Source organism: Vicugna pacos, chromosome 6 (genome assembly GCF_048564905.1).
Source record: "Vicugna pacos chromosome 6, VicPac4, whole genome shotgun sequence".
Lineage (NCBI taxonomy): Eukaryota > Metazoa > Chordata > Mammalia > Artiodactyla > Camelidae > Vicugna > Vicugna pacos.
Window position 1 is genome coordinate 15,627,198 of NC_132992.1, and position 18,016 is coordinate 15,645,213.

The 18,016-nt window shown below is 35.6% G+C and overlaps 2 protein-coding genes across 7 annotated transcripts in view; both read right to left on the bottom strand.

Moving 5' to 3' along the window:
- The window catches only part of LOC140696794 (uncharacterized), an 85,230-nt gene extending 79,106 nt beyond the window's left edge, over positions 1-6,124 (bottom strand). For all 6 annotated transcript variants that reach the window (XR_012073310.1, XR_012073309.1, XR_012073308.1 and 3 more), the window contains exons 1-2: positions 5,581-6,124; positions 3,109-3,230 (exon numbers count right to left, since the gene is read on the bottom strand). The gene's annotated coding sequence lies outside the window, so the exon portion shown is untranslated. The remainder of the gene's footprint in view (positions 1-3,108; positions 3,231-5,580) is intronic.
- A 189-nt stretch (positions 6,125-6,313) lies between these two features.
- AP4E1 (adaptor related protein complex 4 subunit epsilon 1) overlaps positions 6,314-18,016 on the bottom strand; it is a 52,374-nt gene continuing 40,671 nt past the window's right edge. Inside the window, exons 17-21 of the mRNA XM_072962451.1 lie at positions 14,122-14,380; positions 10,535-11,089; positions 9,243-9,433; positions 7,568-7,725; positions 6,314-6,532 (exon numbers count right to left, since the gene is read on the bottom strand). Of these exons, the coding sequence (XP_072818552.1) occupies positions 6,372-6,532; positions 7,568-7,725; positions 9,243-9,433; positions 10,535-11,089; positions 14,122-14,380 (1,324 nt within the window). The 3' untranslated portion in view covers positions 6,314-6,371. The remainder of the gene's footprint in view (positions 6,533-7,567; positions 7,726-9,242; positions 9,434-10,534; positions 11,090-14,121; positions 14,381-18,016) is intronic.

The window sequence follows — 18,016 nt, forward strand, 5'->3', positions numbered from 1 at the left end:
CTACACTTACTCCCTGTGAATTGTGCAAAATCCCTTCCAGTTTCAGATGCTAATCTCAAACTGATCTATTGTGCTTTCCAGACCCCTACTGGCTAGTCTGGAGTTGTCCTGTTCTCAGGTCTAGTATACAATTGCTTCCTTTTGCTTTCTCCTGCAGAGTTCCAAGTAATATGTATATATTTTGGCTGTGGTGACTTGTCCCGACCTGCTTGTATGTTGGGACTCATAGGGATAACTTGTCACTTAGTTTTGTTGTAAAATTTTTATGTGGATTTTGGTTTTGCTATCTAGTTTCTCTGCCCATTTTTATGTGGAGATTTAGGAAAATTCAAACACGAAGTTGCTACTGCCATAGGACCTACAACTTTTTATATACTCACACAGGATTCCTTCCCTGTACCTACCAAATCTTCCCAAATAATGCCATTACCTACCACCCAAACACTCAATAACTAATTACTTTTAATCAATCTCCACTGCAGGAGGGAATGTGGAGAAAACACAACCAAAAACAATCCCACTGAGAGTGGGGTGAGGTAGCATCTAAAACAGTGGTTCTCAAACTTGGTTCCATGCTGTTAATTACCTGTGTAGTTTAAAAATTACTAAGGCCTGGATTCAACCCCTCAGAAATTCTGACTATGGCCTAGGCTAAGGGATTTTAAAAATGTTCCCTGGTCTAACGGATACCATGGTGACTACAGTTAATAATAGCATTTTCTGTATTTGTTTTCCACACACACACACAAAAGTAATTGTGAAGTGATGGATGTTATTAATTAACTTGATCGTGGTAATCATTTCACAATGGATATTATATCATGCCACACAACTTGAAAAAAACCACATTGTATAACCTAAATCAATCTTTATCTGTCAGTTGCTGTGGGGTTTTTCCATACCACCAAGCAATTTTCCAGTTCTGGGCAGACAAATGCTGGCTGTCCTACAAATTAATTCTGACACTATCAACCTGGAGATAGCATTAAATCTTACAAGTTAAAGGTTCAGTCCCACTTCAGATGCCAATGGCAAGTCCAGATTGTCACCTGTGCTTTTCTGACCCACTGATTATAATTGGAGGGTCCCATGACCCACTTCTCAGGTTTAATTAATTTGCCAGATTGGCTCACAGAATTCAGAGAAACCTTTACTTATGTTTACCAATTTATTATAAAGAACATTATAAAGGATACAGATGAAAAACCAGATGAAGAGGTGCATTGCTGAGGAACAGAAGGGTGCCAAGCACAGGAACATCTGTCTCTGTCAACTAGGGTCTGTCACCCTCTCAGAATGTGGATGCATTCACCAACACAAAAGTTCAGTAAATCCCTTTGTTGAAGAGTTTTTACAGTTTAATCTCTAGCCCCCAAACCCTCCCCTTCCCTGAGGTCAGTGGGTAGGACTGAAAGTTCTAACTCTCTAACTGCTTGGTCTTTCAGGGGATCAGCCCCTTTCTGAGGCTCTGTGGGGGCCTTACTCTAAAGTTACCTCATTAGCATTAACTCAAGTGTGCTCAAAAAGGCTCTTTATGAATAACAAAAGATACTCCTATCACTTCAGTAGGTGAAGGCTGGTACAGTATTTGGGTTCAAACAATTTCACCTTTCCCATAGCTCACAAAAACTCCTCTATTTAATCCCATCAACCATTAATCAGTCAACTAAGATGAAAACATTAAATTCCTATCCCTTGATACATATCATCGAGGACCAACTTGTTCCAGTCACTGGTTTTGCCCTTACTGTCATTAAATTATGTGGTAGCAAATCAGACCAAATGCCTCTCCCTGAGAATATTTATGCCTTGTCTCTGTTCTAACTTGTCACGTAATTTAAGGCATGTATTTCTCTCAATGAAATACAAATAATCTATAGGCTCTAGACTCTATCTACTTGGCACACGTCCTACTAGACCCCAACAGGGAAAATCTTCCTGAGATCAGCCATTTACTCACACTGGCAATTTAATGTTTTAAGGAAGGAAAAGTACTCATCCACTTAGGAAAATAGTTTAAAACAACTCAAAGAAATTGATCCCATCCCTTGGAAGGAAGCCCACAATCTAGCTGCAACCACTGACAAGGACCCACTATTTTTTCAGCATTACAGGTGTTCCAGTAAACTCACGTGTTTGACATCATCTGTACTTGCCCCACACCCAGGCCCATCTTCTCTATATTCAGGTCATAATCATTAATTCCTCATGGTACTCTGGGACTCATTTTGGGGGGTCTCCTCTTATCTTAGACCCATGTACCTACCATAGTTTCCCATGTGATGCAAATGAAACATATTTCCTTTTACTCCTTTTCCTGTGCTTTATCCCAGAGGGCCTGTTTTTTACCACTTTCCTGAAGCTATTGACCTTATTAATGTCAATATAGTTGTCTCTCTTATTATCATTCTTATTTTCTACCTCCAGTGCCCCAAAGATACTAATTTAGCTGGTAAGTCTGCCTTATCATATTCATTAGCTCCCTATCTTTAATTACAAACTGATCAATTGTCTACTGCTTTCTGTCCTAGAACAAGTCCTTCTAGACCAGTAAGACTTTATGGACATCTGTCATATTACAGAAAAGTCCCCCTTCTCCAAGTCATAATTTCTATCTGTAATGACATTGCACTAGCAGAGAGACCTCTAAAATGTCATGGCAAGTTCTCATGGCACTTAGCCTTAGGCTGGTAAGGGTCTCATCAAGCAGTCATATTTCCTCTCCCCCACGTGGTACAAACTGGCACAACCATAAAAACCTAGCCATAAAAAGCTCATAGTCTTTCATTATGTATGCACATGAACAAGTAACTTTCATACAATCACTAACCTTGATCTATTTGGCCGAAGGCCACCCCTCCCTTCAAGAGCCTCCTTTTTAATTACTGCAGTGAGTGTGGTACATTAAACTTATTTTACCTTCAATGCCCCAAAGATGAGGCTTCAAATCTCAGAACTTTCTTCCTCTATACATTATAGGCAACAAGAGGAATAAATCAAGTGAGATTTAAACACCATTTCTGGCCTAGCTTTATGTTTTAGGGTACATGATGCAGAGATGGCCAGGAGACTCAGAGTCTTTGGACACTAAATCTCCATCTGACTTACCATGTTTCTTGCATCTTGAGGAAAGGCAATATAGAAACAGAACACTGCTCTGAATGCTCTGGTCAGGCTAGGACGAAAGCAGGGGATATGACAGGCACCTGAGGATCGATCCATGCTCTAACCTGTCGGAAGCCCACAAAGTTTTCTCTGAACATCATACAGAAACAGCAGTATCTTGACTTTTAACTAATTAAACTAGATTCTTTGGGGCTGTAATGAGTAAATTACTCTTTTCATCCCATTCCAATTGCTTTTGCTCTTTTAAGCTAATGCTTATCAAATTACTGAATAGTATTACTTATTATTCAGCTATTTGGCTAATAAAGAATGTATAGACCAAAGAGCAGCATATATCACGTTGTATTTATTTTATGCTTAAGTGAATTTTTTCAAATTACAGAATTCGGCTCCAAAATAAGTTAATTAATGCCTATTAAGTTGTTATTCACTTGTATTTTTCCCTCCTAAAATTTTAACACAGCAAAACACCTTAAGACATGAAGATAGGTTCAATGCACTTTCAGTGGCTCACAATCATAAGACAAAGACCACGTTTACCCATTAAAAAAAGACAAATAGCTCAATTATCTTTAAATATTAGTGACAGGAAGAAAAATAAAGGAAAGAATAAAATACTGCATTTTCACCATAAATGTTTTGGTAGATGAGAGAATATTTTTAAAATAATGCTTCTCTGCAGAGCATATACTGTGCTTGGCATGCTTGGCACATTAGCACTTGGTAACTGCTCAGCTTCCATTTGTAGTTTTGTCAGAAGGACCCTTACTCAGGGCCCACACTCCCCTGAGACTAATCTGCCTGATCCTACAGGGACTATGCCAGTGGAAGCCTGATTGTTCTTCCTCCATCTGCTCTCAAGACCTTCGTGTCTTCCCTTTATTGTCCCTCAGATTCAAACTTGTTGCGACCTGGATTCTCAGCAAAGATGTCTGGCACAGAATTCACACAGCTGAGTATCCTCCTCCCACAGCTCTTATTCGAGATACTGTCCCTTTACTTGACTAAATGATGACTATAAAATAAAGAGATGATCTACCCCCAAAAGTCTTTCTTCTCACTTCATAGTCGTATCTTCCACAATGCAAAAAAAGTTGGTGATGCCTGATCTAGAACTCAGAACATTGAATTAGTTCAGGCAGAACATATACTGCTCTCAGGTTCTTTAAAATCTACTCTTTCCTATTATTATTTGTTTTTAAAACTATTAAAAATATAAAAATGTAAACATTCTACTAAACATTTCAATAGAAATCCTGTTACCCTACTTCTTAATTAGTGGGTTCAGAAAGAACAAAAGTGACACGTTTCCTTTGGCAGACCCAAAATCATGCTCCCAGCCCTAACCTACCACGCTTCCACCATTACACAGCACCGTAGGCCACCCATGAACACCCGTGTTTCAAAGCACAGTAGCTCATTTTAATCTCTCTCAGTCAACTGTCCATCTGCCTGCTGGACCCCTTACTTCCACTGCTCCACACCTGAACCAGCCTCAATGACCATGCAAATCACAGAAATAAGGACACAAAAAACTGAAGCATCTCTTTTACCACATGGCACATTCCTCTGCCAAGTGAGAGGGCACTTCCCATCTCTTTGTAAGAATAAAGAATCAGGTGGGGTGGGAGGTGGGGGTGCTACTGACAGAGGGAGGAATAAAGAGAAAGCTGATGAGTCTAGCCACCAGTGTCCACCACACCCCAGAGAAAGCACATTCCCTTCAGCATGACACTGCTGGGAGCTTCAGGATCAATCTGAACTTCTACTCAAAAGGATAACCTATGCAGGAAATTTCTAGTCACTTTTCATTGCTCTTATAGCAAGGTTTTACTGCATGTTTTTAAAAAGCATGAAATTAACAAGGTATTATTTTTTTAAATGAATAACTTAAAAATAATTTTAAAAATACTGCTTTTATTTTTAGGGAAAAACATGCTAAACACAAATGACTGATGAAATCTATCAGCTTTGGGGAATCACCTTAGCATCTTTATCAGCTATGATTAAAGAGACAACCTAAAATGAGAATTCCACACCTGGATGATGAATAGTACCAATTAACCAGCGTATTAACTGCAATGACTTAAAATTATATTACCTGAATAGTCTCCATGGTGAAGTGTCAAAAAAGTGAAATAATAAATATTTTCCACAGCACCATAAAGTTTTATAAAACACTATTTTAGTTTTTAACATTAATGTACAATCTCAAGATTCTGCTCTATCAATCATACTAAGCTTAACTTTTTACTGATAATAGTTCTAACAGAGGCCATGAAATGATATGTTTTATTGAAGAACCTGTCTGGTATACTTAGACAGTTACTCTTTTGTTTCTATCAATTGAGTACTAGTGGATTCAAAGGCCAGGAAAGATGGTTTTGCCATTTATTCTCCAATTACAAATTTTAATTTGCCAAAAAAAACCTAAGTGGTGACTAAAATACTTACCATAACTAAAAAGTCCTTTTATATCTGTTTACTTTAGTACTGTGTGCTCTTACAGGTTTTGTTTCTATATGATAATATTTTGTAAATGGCTCTGAGTTTTTAAAACAAGAATACAGTGGTTCACTTTGAACTCTAAAAATAAACACAAATGGAGAACAAATTTTGTAACCAAATTATCTGCAATTATGTGTAACAAGTTACAACAAAAACTATATCACAGATTGGATCCTCCCAATAACCAAAATGCTCATGGCTCTCCTGAACTGTTAGTGTGTGCTGTGCCAATTTAGTTCAACACTGACCTAAACAAAATATAATTCAAAGTAATCACTTGCCTACCAGAGAATACACACTGCATTCCAAAGCCAAATATGAATTAGGTTTGGGATTATCAGTTCCATGTCTCCCCTCCATTAATGCAGAGAACTGAGACTTGGCTTTACCAAAATCAGCTAGCACTACAGTAAATTTGCTATAAAATTATTTGTAACAAAATAAATATTTTCAGTCCCTCTATACTAAGTGATATAGAAATCATTAGCAGTTTATAACATTAGCTTAGGTCACTTTTTGGGGACCCAAACATACTGTACAATCCTGAGTAAAAGGTTAGGGATATAGCTTCTTGGGGATCTTTCTTGATCAGGAACCATAAAGAAAATACATAGAACCACAACTTGTAATAATCCCCATTTTCATTAGAAGTACCATGAGTTCTTTTTACTTTGGTAAATAAGTTTATCTATGTAAACCATTTATTTTGATGGAGTAAAACATAAGCAGAGCTTCTGCTAGGATCCCTCCATCACCTTTTGACACTGATAAAGTAAATAGTCAGGAAGAGTAGAGCAGGAGGATCTGAACCACAGGGCTAGTATGTCACCGTGAACTCGGAAATGCAGCAAGCAGGGGATGGTTGGGAGAAGCTGACAAGCCAATAGCCCTTCATTGCCTACAACAAAACAGAGTTAAAAGTTCTTTAATACAAAAGGACTTCAATAGACATTTCTCCAAAGAAGATCTACAACTGGCCAATAAGCACATGAAGAAGATATTCAACATCACTGATCATTAATAAAAGTCAAATACAAGAAATACAAGTCAAAACCACAAAGAGATACTCCTTCACACCCATTAGGATGGCAATTATCTAAATAAATAAATAAGTGCTGGTGAAGATGTGAAGGAATGCGAACCCTGTGCATTACTAGTAGAAATATGAATAATGTGGTTGCTGTGGAAAACAGTATCACAGTTTTTCAAAAATTGAATACAGAATTACCATATGATTCAGCAATTCTACTTTTGGGACTATAATCAAAAGAAAGCGAGCAGGGACTCATATGTTTGTACACCCATGTTTGAAGCAGCATTTCCATAATAGCCAAAAGCTGGGAGCAACCCAAGTATCCAACAGCAGATAAATGGGTAAACAAAATGTTCATACAATGGAACAGTATTCGGGCTTAAAAAGGAAGGACATTTTGGCATATGCTATAACATGGATGAACCTTAAAGACATTGTAAGTGAAATAAGCCAATCACAAAGGACAAATATTGTATGATTCCACCTAGATGAGGTACCTAGAGTAGTCAGATTCTACAGAGGCAGAAAATAGAATGGTCGTTGTTAGGGGCTATACACAGAGGGGCAATGGGGAGCTAGTGTTTAATGGGTACAGAGTATTAGTTAGGGAAGAGGAAAAAGTTCTGGGGATGATAGTGGTGATGGTTGCACAACAAGATGAATGTACTTAATGCCACAAACCTGTGCACTTAAAAATGGTTAAAATGGTAAATTTTGTTATGTATACTTTACCATACACAAAAATTCTTCAGTAAAGTCTGAATAAGTCATCTGAAAGATACTCATAACAGGAAATACAGCTCTAAGAAACCTGATACTTGTTAAGAGCTGATCTGTGTTCTGACTGTGTGAAAGCCCCTATAAATACAAGATTCATTGCCTTTTCAGAGCTCTACGAACCTATAATGTCAACAACATGAAGTCTTAGTTCCTGCTGCAGGGTCTTCAGGGTAGAAGGCAGAGCAGCTTGAGATTCTGACATTTTTAAATTTTGCTTCACATCATTTGCGAAGGATAACCAGAGTTTGCCAAAGTCTTCAGTTGAGATTTTTAATGGTCTGAAAATAATTTTTTAAATTAGATTTATGTCCAAAAGAATGAAATAATTCTAAGCAAACAAATAGATTTCAAATGACTCATGGAAATAAAAAAAACATTATAATTCTGGATCCCACAAAAGTTGTTTTTACACCAAATGTGATTAGAATGCTTACCATCTTCCTCCAATCATAAAGAAAATACTGAAAGCAAAGATGTTATTAAAGAACAAAAGTCTTTTCAATAAATTATCCTTTTTTCTGAGTATTAGTCATTTCAGTAAAACTTTCACCAAGTAATTTCATGAATCATTCAAATATAAAACTTTTCTTTCATGTATCCTTTAGACTTGGGGAAAATGAGATACTCTATCAAAGTTACATACAAGAGTATGAATACAAAGACCCAGCACCTTAAGCAAAATGGATCAGGAAAAAGGATTTTAACAAATATATTTTTTAAATGGTTCAAGAGACTAAAGATCAAATAGTAGTGGGTATCTCAGGTGGAATTATAGGAAACTTTTCTGTTCTACTTAAATTTTTCTAGAAGCATTTCAATTTGTATAAGTACGTACTGATTTTATAATTAAGAAAAATTTTTTTCAGGTACAGAGGATTTTACTAATACACACAGAAGAACTGTTTGGGTCACATATACTGTGCTTCTTCACGTTACTAATGCTCACCATGGGACATACCTTTATAGTCATAGACTCTAAGCTTTTTGAAGGCTGGATTCTATCTTTTCAGCACCATGGACATAATTAAATACTCTTTGACTGATAAAACATGTTCTTGCTAAAAGACTTTAAAGAATGGGCAAACATTATGGTAGTGTAACACAAGTAAACATGTGAAGCTTTAAAAAAAATTTATAGATATTCATGGGTATTCTGCATCCTTGGTTCAGAGAGGACTCATTTTAAAAATGTTTGAATACAGTAGTACAATATATTCATAATACTAAAGGAGAGTAGAGGAATTAAAAGGCTGGTTTCAATCATTTGGGTAACACTACATAGTGTCTAGTGTTACTAAATATACTAAACACTTACTGTATGTCCAATAAAAGTTCAATAACTTTGTTGAATAGTTTTCTTGAAGATCTCTAAGGCTTAATTAATGAACAGATTTTATGAAAGAATTGATCAAGTGAAATAAAAATGAGAGAAACTTAAAAAAGCTTAAAAAAAATCTTTGAGATTATTTCAGTTTAAACATTACTTTAATACTACTTTCCCTCAGAAGTTTTCCAAGATCATTAACCAACCTGAATCTAAATCAGGTCTCATATTATAATCATTGATTACACATTTACCTTTTCTTTACAGCACAATTCACAATTATATATGCATTTATATGACTGTTTGATGACTCCTCCCTAGACTGAACACTCCCTAATGGTAGGGACTGTGTCTGGTTTTGAGTTGTTATAGTCCCAAGCATCTAGCATGGTGCTCTGTCCTGAGAAAAGGGCTAATAAGTATTTCCTGAATGAATGGATAACTTGAATTAACATTCCAGAAAATATTTACCTAATGAAATCTAACAGTGATAAATTTACTGAAAATTCCAGCTGAACAGAATGTGTATCCATCATTTGATAACTTATAAAACCAGAAAGATTCCCTTCTGTAAAAGGTTTTTCCATCTGCACACTATATTGAAAGTTTTGGGTACTTTCTGCTTCTATTACAGGCAAGCAGCATCCAGGTTGCTCAGTGATCTGTAAATAAAAATAATATAAGTATTGAAGCAGGGATCAATACATACTATCATATGAATACCAATTTTCTATTTAATTGAAGTGGTAAAAAAGCATACTATTATGAGATGTTAGTAACGAACCACATTATGAAGATAACTGACAATTTCACTTGAGAAAAACTCACAAACACAGACAATCAAGAAATAATAGAACACAGGACAAAATTATGTAGTAAATGGCACTACAATGTAAACATTTGTATAATTTAACAACAAAAAACCCCATTAAATTCTAGTCTTATGGTTCTCAATACTAGCTAGCAACAGATTTTTAAAACTAGGAGAGTTTTTTTTAAATTCAGGTGTCTTCCCTTCTCATTCTCCACCCCTACTCAAGCTCTGGTAGTAAAGCTCAGGCAACTGAATTTGGGTTTGTTTTGTGTTTTTAAGTTCCCATGGGTGGTTCTAATGCACATCTAGAGGCATGAATTTCTGCCCAGGTCAGGCCCAGGTAATATCCCACTCAATACATTCTAGCTCATAGAAAAAACTGGGTCAGTTTTGTGGAATACTGATTACTGGTTAAATATCATTATAACTCCACCAAAGACATTCACACAACAATGCAATTAGCATATTTCCAGATATCACAATGGCAGTATCTTGGAGCTAGAAAAGAAACAGAATTGATGCCTGAGCAGTCAGTAAAGTACATAGGCTCACACTATTAATATCTTCATTTTAAATGTGAGGAAACTGAGGTACAAAATATTTATAAAACTTGACCATGTAACACAGCTAATGAGCTGCAGAAGCAAGATTCAAAGTCAAGCAGTCTAAGTCAAGAGTCTACATTCTTAACTACTGTGCTCCATTGAAACTCACTTTTTATTTATGGGCTTCCCCAAAACAATCTTTACTATGTTTTGTTGTCTCTTTTGAATAATACATCCCTACTTAAAATAATTTTAAAAACTCTCACACCTTTTACTTTTTTTTGCTAAAGAAGAAAGAAAAGATGTGGGAGAAATTTATAAGCAACCAGAAGAGACAACATAGAAACACTAATAAGAATTGCTGTCCATTTAAGGCAGAAATAATGAACCACTCATTGTCTTACCTTGAAATATTCTACAGGAGCAATTTCTAAGTTAGCACTTTTCAGTTCCAAACCACTCTTATTCGAAAGTGACCAGACCATCAACAAACAATCATCTTTCCAAATTTTGTAGGAAGACACTGATATGGTTTCATTATTACAGACTTCTGTAGGATCTGAATGCATGTGTTCAGTGGTTTCTTCCAACAAAGAAGAAGCTAAAGAGATTTCACTGGCAACCAAGGCTGTAGTGGATTGAGGAGGGTGAAAAACTTCCATGTTATCAGCAAACAAAGAGGGTGCAGACAGTCTGCAATTTGAGAGTTTCTCAACCAAGGGCAGTTCTGAGAGTGACTCAGAATCCAAAAGTTCTGAATTAAGAGAAATTTTCTTTAATTCTTTATCTCCTCTATCCTGAAAATTATCCAAATAATAATCTTCTTCATAAGTCATATTTGATGAAGAACTAAAGGAAGAACATGTCATATTATGAGTACTGGTTGTTTCCCCAGTTTTCGTTTCCTTGACTTTTGATTTTCTTCTGAACTTGTGAGAGACAGTATCTACTTTTCCTAGCTGCAAAATAAAGCATAATATAAAAAGAAATCATTCAAAGTCATGAGTTTTAAACATTTTCTGTAATTTCAAATGAACAATTTACTAACTTGCTAAGGTTCTATCTATAAAGCATAGATTAACAAAGAATCAGAGATGAATAAAATGTTAAGTCCTAAAATTCTGACAGTTACATAACTTTGAACTATTAGCTAAAACATTTCTCACTAAAAACACATAAAAGCAGAAAAAGAAATAAGGTCAAAAAGTTGATCATGAACAAGTCTAAAAACTTGTTAGACTTCAGAATACCAGAATATAGTATACAAAATGAGTGAGAAAGCTAGCCATTTCTTGAGTTTCCAGATGTCCTAAAGAAGCTAAGATACTCTCAAATATAGGTATGGCTCAAACTTTGGTTCAGTAATCTATAATAATCATGTTTTCACAACCTGTGAGTCAATAAACAGAGAATAAAAACTGATTTTACTTCAAGAATCAACTGGTAGTGGCCAACTAGAAGACACAGCAGGAAAGAATTCTGTAAGTGACTAGTGATGTTTGCTACTGACTCAGGAGGTGGCAACAGTTTATTTGTCATCCTTAAGCTAAACCTCTCAAGGAAATATCTGCAAATCTATGTAAGAAGAGTAATGGCCCAAGTGCCCCCTTGCCTCATAGTTCTCTCTGGAATCTATGCAGCAGACTGGCGCTACTTTAAGTCCATCCTTCTGTGGCCTTTCACACTGTGTGGCCACCTCTCACATGATTCTAGTTAACTAGCATTCTAGTTTCCTTTTCATACCCTCTCATCCCCTCAAGTTCCAACATCTCTTCCAACTCTCAGAGATAAGTCTATCTTCTACCTTTCAATTCAGAAATCATCAAACAAGAACACTGTATTAACATAAAAATGGGGAGGGTAGGGGGAATGAAGGACTTCCATTTCCAGTAGAGGGGCTGCTGGATACTGTTCCTCAGGTTGTTGATGCCCGGGGGTTTTTTTGTTGTCTTTTCTTTCTGTGTTTCAGTTTGGATAATTTCTATTACTTTGTCTTCAAGTGTAATGATCTTTTCTTGTGTACTGTCTAATCGGCTGTTACAAGCAACACAAGTCAGAAGACAATGGAGTGACATCTTTGTTAAATTAAAGAAAAGAAACAGTCTACCTCAAATTCATGACTGATAGAAAATATTTTTTAAAATAAAGGTGAAATAAAAAGCAAAGATGGGAAAAAACATTGACCCCTACAGTGAACTATGTAAAAACAATTAATTCAAAATGGAGCATAGACCTAAAAATAAAAGCTAGTTACAAGGAAATACTCAATACAGTCTTGGTCTATGGAACTAAGGACTTTAAACATTAGAAAAATAAGAAGGGACTAGGATTGCTAGAGAAGAGCAGCCATTCAAAAGGAGTTATGATACAGAGGGACTATAGCCAGTGCCAATCCTGCCTGCTTTGCCCTAGTGACAGAGGAAAAGTTAGGGTTGAGGGGTAAGAGGATACATGCTAATTTTACATAATGAATTGCTTCCCCTCCTTTCTACATGATGCCATCTGAGTTATAACACAGTTCCTGACAGAGTTCAGGGCAGCACAAAACAGGGAAATACACTCCTTTTTAAAAAAAAAACAAAAACCTATTCTATTGATAGCTCAGGGGAAAAGAAAAGTGTAAGGGGTAATCCAAAAAGGATTTAACCTAGTTTAAATAGAAAAACATCCTGAATACATTTTTTATTTCAAGCCCACAAGAAAAAAGTCTGGTAGTTAACTTGTCACTCTGAATGTTCTCCTGGGAAACTCCAACTGAAAGCTATGCACTTTGTACAGAAGGCAAGAAACTGTCAACACCAGCAATGAGGTACACAAATCAGGGCTCCATAAGCCTGGGTGCACTATGACCTTGAGGCACTCTGACCACTGAGAACTTGCCCTATCAGTGCCACATCATTCACTGGGACCCTCACCAGAGCCTGCTGGGACAGCTCAAAGACCCAAGATCAGTCACTTTGCTGCTAAACTGCAAATGCTGACTGAGACATTACTTAAGATACATTACTTAGTAACACTTTCAGGTTGAATTCATTTTTTCTTAGAAAGGAATATCAAGTCTGACAGAAATGGAGTCTGGAAAAGAAAGAGATACAGGCAAAAAGTGTAGCCTAGAGTCTATCCTAGTGTAGACAGATGGAAGGAAAATTTCACCAAGGAGAAGAAGGATGAAAGAACAGGCATGACTTAAAAGTGAAGAAAATGTAGCTCTCATCACAAGTTTTCACAAGGTAGGTTCACCTGCCCACCAAACAGAAAATTACACATGGAATTCTCAGATACTCAAAAATAGCATGTGTCCTTCACTCCAATTTCTCATTCTTTCACTAAGACAATAATCTACCAGCATAAAAAGTTTTAGAAATCATCATCATCATAATGCCTGAATATAATTTTCATTTTTGTATAATTCCTTTCAATCTCAATATACTTCTATTTTCTTAAAAGTTATAAACAAGGTATAAGTAAAACTTCATATTCTGCTTTTTTGCTTAATGTATAAGTATTTTTCAATTTTACAATGAAGTATTTATCATCTTAATGATGAAAATATTTAGAGCTAATATGATTTATGTACCCACTCCCCTTGTTAGACATCTGATTCCTATTTTTCACTATTAAAAAGAACATTTTAATAAGTATTTTTCCTATAGACATACCAATATTGTTGAACTACTATTACTGACAATATTTACATCAAGACCCTTTCCCATTGAGACCTGTCCTCTCTATCCATGGGGGTGAGAATACCTGTGGTCATGTTTGTAACTTAATTTGAACACTGATCCTTGCCCTTACTGACTGGACTAAAGGGAACAGCTAATTCAAGTCAAATAAACTAGATTTTCTCTTTCTATATAAAAGGTATGTCACTGGTGACTCTGGAGGTGGGGAAGTCATTCCCACCATGTGTATAGATAACAGCCAAGAGCTTTTATAGAGCCAGTTTTTGTGTACAAAACAGGGGACACAGATTCTCATAACTACTTACCAAATTGACTGTACTTTCTGATCCTAGCCCAACAAATAATGATGATGCCAGCAGCTGCTTTTCTTTCTCGTCTTTAGATTGGGTAGGGACTTGAGACTGATCTTTTTTTGCCATAGTTTGATCTACATTCTCCATTATCATAGTTTCTTGAGGAACAGGTGGTGCTTCAGTTTCATCACCAGTTTTGCTTCCCTTCTTGGGAAGATAGCCCTCTTTCCCCCACAATTTCTTTATACCTTCCAGCTTTAAGCTATTTGTCCTAAGGAGACAGATAATGAAATCAAGTCAATTTAAATAATTGCTAAATAGTTACCTTCTTAAGGCATTTTTTCCTTAAAATTTACTAATTTGATCCATTGTTTAAAGGTAATTGAGGCATTTAAATAAATACATCACTGCCATGATCTTTTAGAAACAGCTTTCAGAAAAATACCATATGATATCATTTAACAACCTAAATGTCCATCAACAGGTGACTGGATAAAGAAGATGTGGTATATTTATACAATGGAATACTACTCAGCCATAAAAACCGACAACATAATGCCATTTGCAGCAACACGGATGCTCCTAGAGAATGTCATTCTAAGTGAAGTAAGCCAGAAAGAGAAAAAAAATACCATATGAGATCACTCATATGTGGAATCTAAAAAACAAAAACAAACAAACAAACAAAAACAAAGCATAAATACAGGACAGAAATAGACTCATGGACAGAGAATACAGACTTGTTTACCGGGGTGGGGGGCGGGGTAGAGGGTGGGAAGGGATAGACTGGGGTTTCAAAATTGTAGAATAGATAAACAAGATTACACTGTATAGCACAGGGAAATATACACAAAATGTTATGATAAATCACAGAGAAAAAAATGTGACAATGAGTGTGTATATGTCCATGAATGACTGAAAAATTGTGCTGAACACTGGAATTTGACACAACACTGTAAAATGATTATGAATCAATAAAAAATGTAAAAAAAAAATTTACTAATTTGATCCATTGTTTAAAGGTAATTGAGGCATTTAAATAAATACATCACTGCCATGATCTTTTAGAAACAGCTTTCAGAAAAATACCATATGATATCATTTACATGTGGAATCCAAAAAAATTACACAAATGAACTTATTTACAAAAAAGAAGCAGAATCACAGACATAGAAAACAAATTTATGGTTACCAGGAGGTAAAGAACGGGGGGAGGGATAAATTGGGAGTTCGAGACTTACAGACACTATTATATACAAAATAGATAAACAACAAGTTTCTACTGTATAGCACAGGGAACTCTATTCAATATCTTGTAGTAACCTATAATGAAAAAGAATATGAAAAGGAATATATGTATATACACGTATGATTGAAACATTATTCTGTACACCAGAAATTGACACAATACTGTAAACCTCAATTAAAAAATAGACAAAAAGTAAATAAAATAAAACAAAACTCTTGTGGGTAGCATTATCAGTTAAGGGAAAAAAAGGCTTCATTTCAAACTTGTATTATTTTTCTAAGTATGTTTTCTTTTAGGAAAGCAGCAAATACTGAAAAAGATGAAAGTACCCATTGCATTCATATTTTTAATAACTTACTTTGATTTAAAGAATTAATACTGGCACTGAGTTAATAAAGTATCACACTGTATTGAAAAAAAAAAGAAATAGCTTTCATATCCTATATGCCACAAGTAAAACCTCGATCTCAAGAGTATTTCAGTTATAGCCAACCTCCCCCAACCCTTCAGCCAAAGTATTTAACGCAACAGAACTCTAGACTTAGTTAAAAATTTAGATCATTTAATTTTCATGTAACTGCTTGAATAAGTTGTCTAAAAATAGAACTACTGTAAATCAGTTCCTTTCACCCATTGACTCATCAAAAATATCTTTAATTCTGATGGGTTAAAGATCAGAAATGACTCAAGATTCATAGCTCTAATCACTGAGTGATGGAATTAACCCTTTATATATTCACTGCATAAAATCCTATTAAGAGCAAAAAAAAAAAATCATTCAAATGTACTATGTGTAAACTTACACTTAAGCCTAAAGGTTTCTTTAATGTAAGCACTAGCTATATTTTTTGACTATTATAAATGTACATTTATGAAAATGAAATAAGGTTTGATCTATAAAAGAAAATAGTAATACTTTGGAAAAAGCCTGAAGGTCACAAGTTATTTTACACCTGACTTGAAGAAGTATAAAATAGTGACTGGAATTTGGACTCACCTACTGTTGTCCCAAAAGCTACAAGTGTGAATGTGGAGTGACTAAGACAGTCCTAAGAGCAGGCTGAAACAGCCAAAGACTGCCTCTATTGTTTTCATATAAAAACTATGCATCGTTGGCACTGGTTTATTTAAGCACCCCTATCAAGACTCAAAACTACATTTTTAAAATTTTTACAGCAAGAGAGGTAAATCACGAAATGAATCTAAAAGAAAGACTCAGAAATATTTGTACTGATTATTATTCCATTTTAATTTGTCAGAATCATGATCAGTGTGATTTTCTTTAGTATGCCAGAAACAAAAATATGTCATTATACTTCATATTGAGTGAAGAACTAATGCTATTAAGCACTAACTGGCTAAAAGAAAATCTAATGTTAATAAAGAATGCCCTACAAGAAATTAGTCCATTCCTCCTCAATGAATTTTACTGCTGAATGTTCCCCTAGAAATATCTTCATTTCTCCCTTTCTTTCAAGCACCAAAACAGTTTTCAAAAAAGTTTTTAAAAAGAGAACAAAAACTGTAAGTTATTTATCAAACCCCTTAGAAGAAAACTGGTTGATCTTATGTAAGCAGACAAAAAAAGTGGTCATGGGAACCAGTAAAATGACCCCCAGCATCTCTAAGATGCTCAACAGCAACTCAAAGGGATTCATGATTGCCCACAGCACGATTATAGTGTTTCTGTAACCCTGTTTACCAAAATACATTCTTTCTTTTAAAAAACAGAAAAACAAAAGCAACTCCCACGTTTTACTAATAAATGATTCAAACATTAGGTTAACAACAACAACAAAAATGTAGGCATGGTGGACACTGGGATGCTCCATCCAGATCCCCTTTCAATGAAGGACTTCTTGCCCCAGCTGCTGGATCCTTTTAGGGATTTGCCTCAGCCGCAGAGAGTCACCTTACCGGAGATCATGCCCCTTTCCAGGGCAGCCCACATCCAGTGGTTGATGAATAGACATTTAGAATCCTGGCTACTCATTTTAGCCTAACTCAGGACAGCTCTGATGGGCTGGGGTTGGCAGACACTGTTGCTGGAAGTGCATCGCATCTTCTGCCCAAATCCTCTACTTTCCCCTTCCTTCCAGTTGTTGATGCCAAGGGCACTCCTTAGTGTTCCGCATGCTAAATTCCATCTCAGAATGCTCTTCCCAGGGAATTCAGCCCACAATAACAGGCAAAACAGGAAAGGGGAGGGAAAAGGAGCCTAAAAGGAGCCTGAAACTATTAAATTTTTCTGGCTTACAATCATTGCATCTGAGCCTATTATCAATATAAATTTTCTTTGTCATGAATTACACATAGAAAGTCAAAGAAGCAGGAAAATATATAAAAGGGCAGCATAAAACCATTTTAAACACAAAATATGCTTTTTATGATATGAAACATAATATAAAAGAATTTTTTAAACATGAGTCATCTTTGCCTGGATTTTGACAATAATAATATAATTTATGGTTTTATACGGTATACCTTTGTATTATGTTTAATCAGATCATTCAAACACCTATGTAAATTATGGCCAAGCAACCTTCAAAAGATTAGGGGTATACTTAGCTCTAGTAATTCCCATTTGAGGTACGGTGCTGCCCTGTATTAGGGCTTAAGGTAAGAAATTCTAAATTAGGCTTGCTACACTTTATTCTT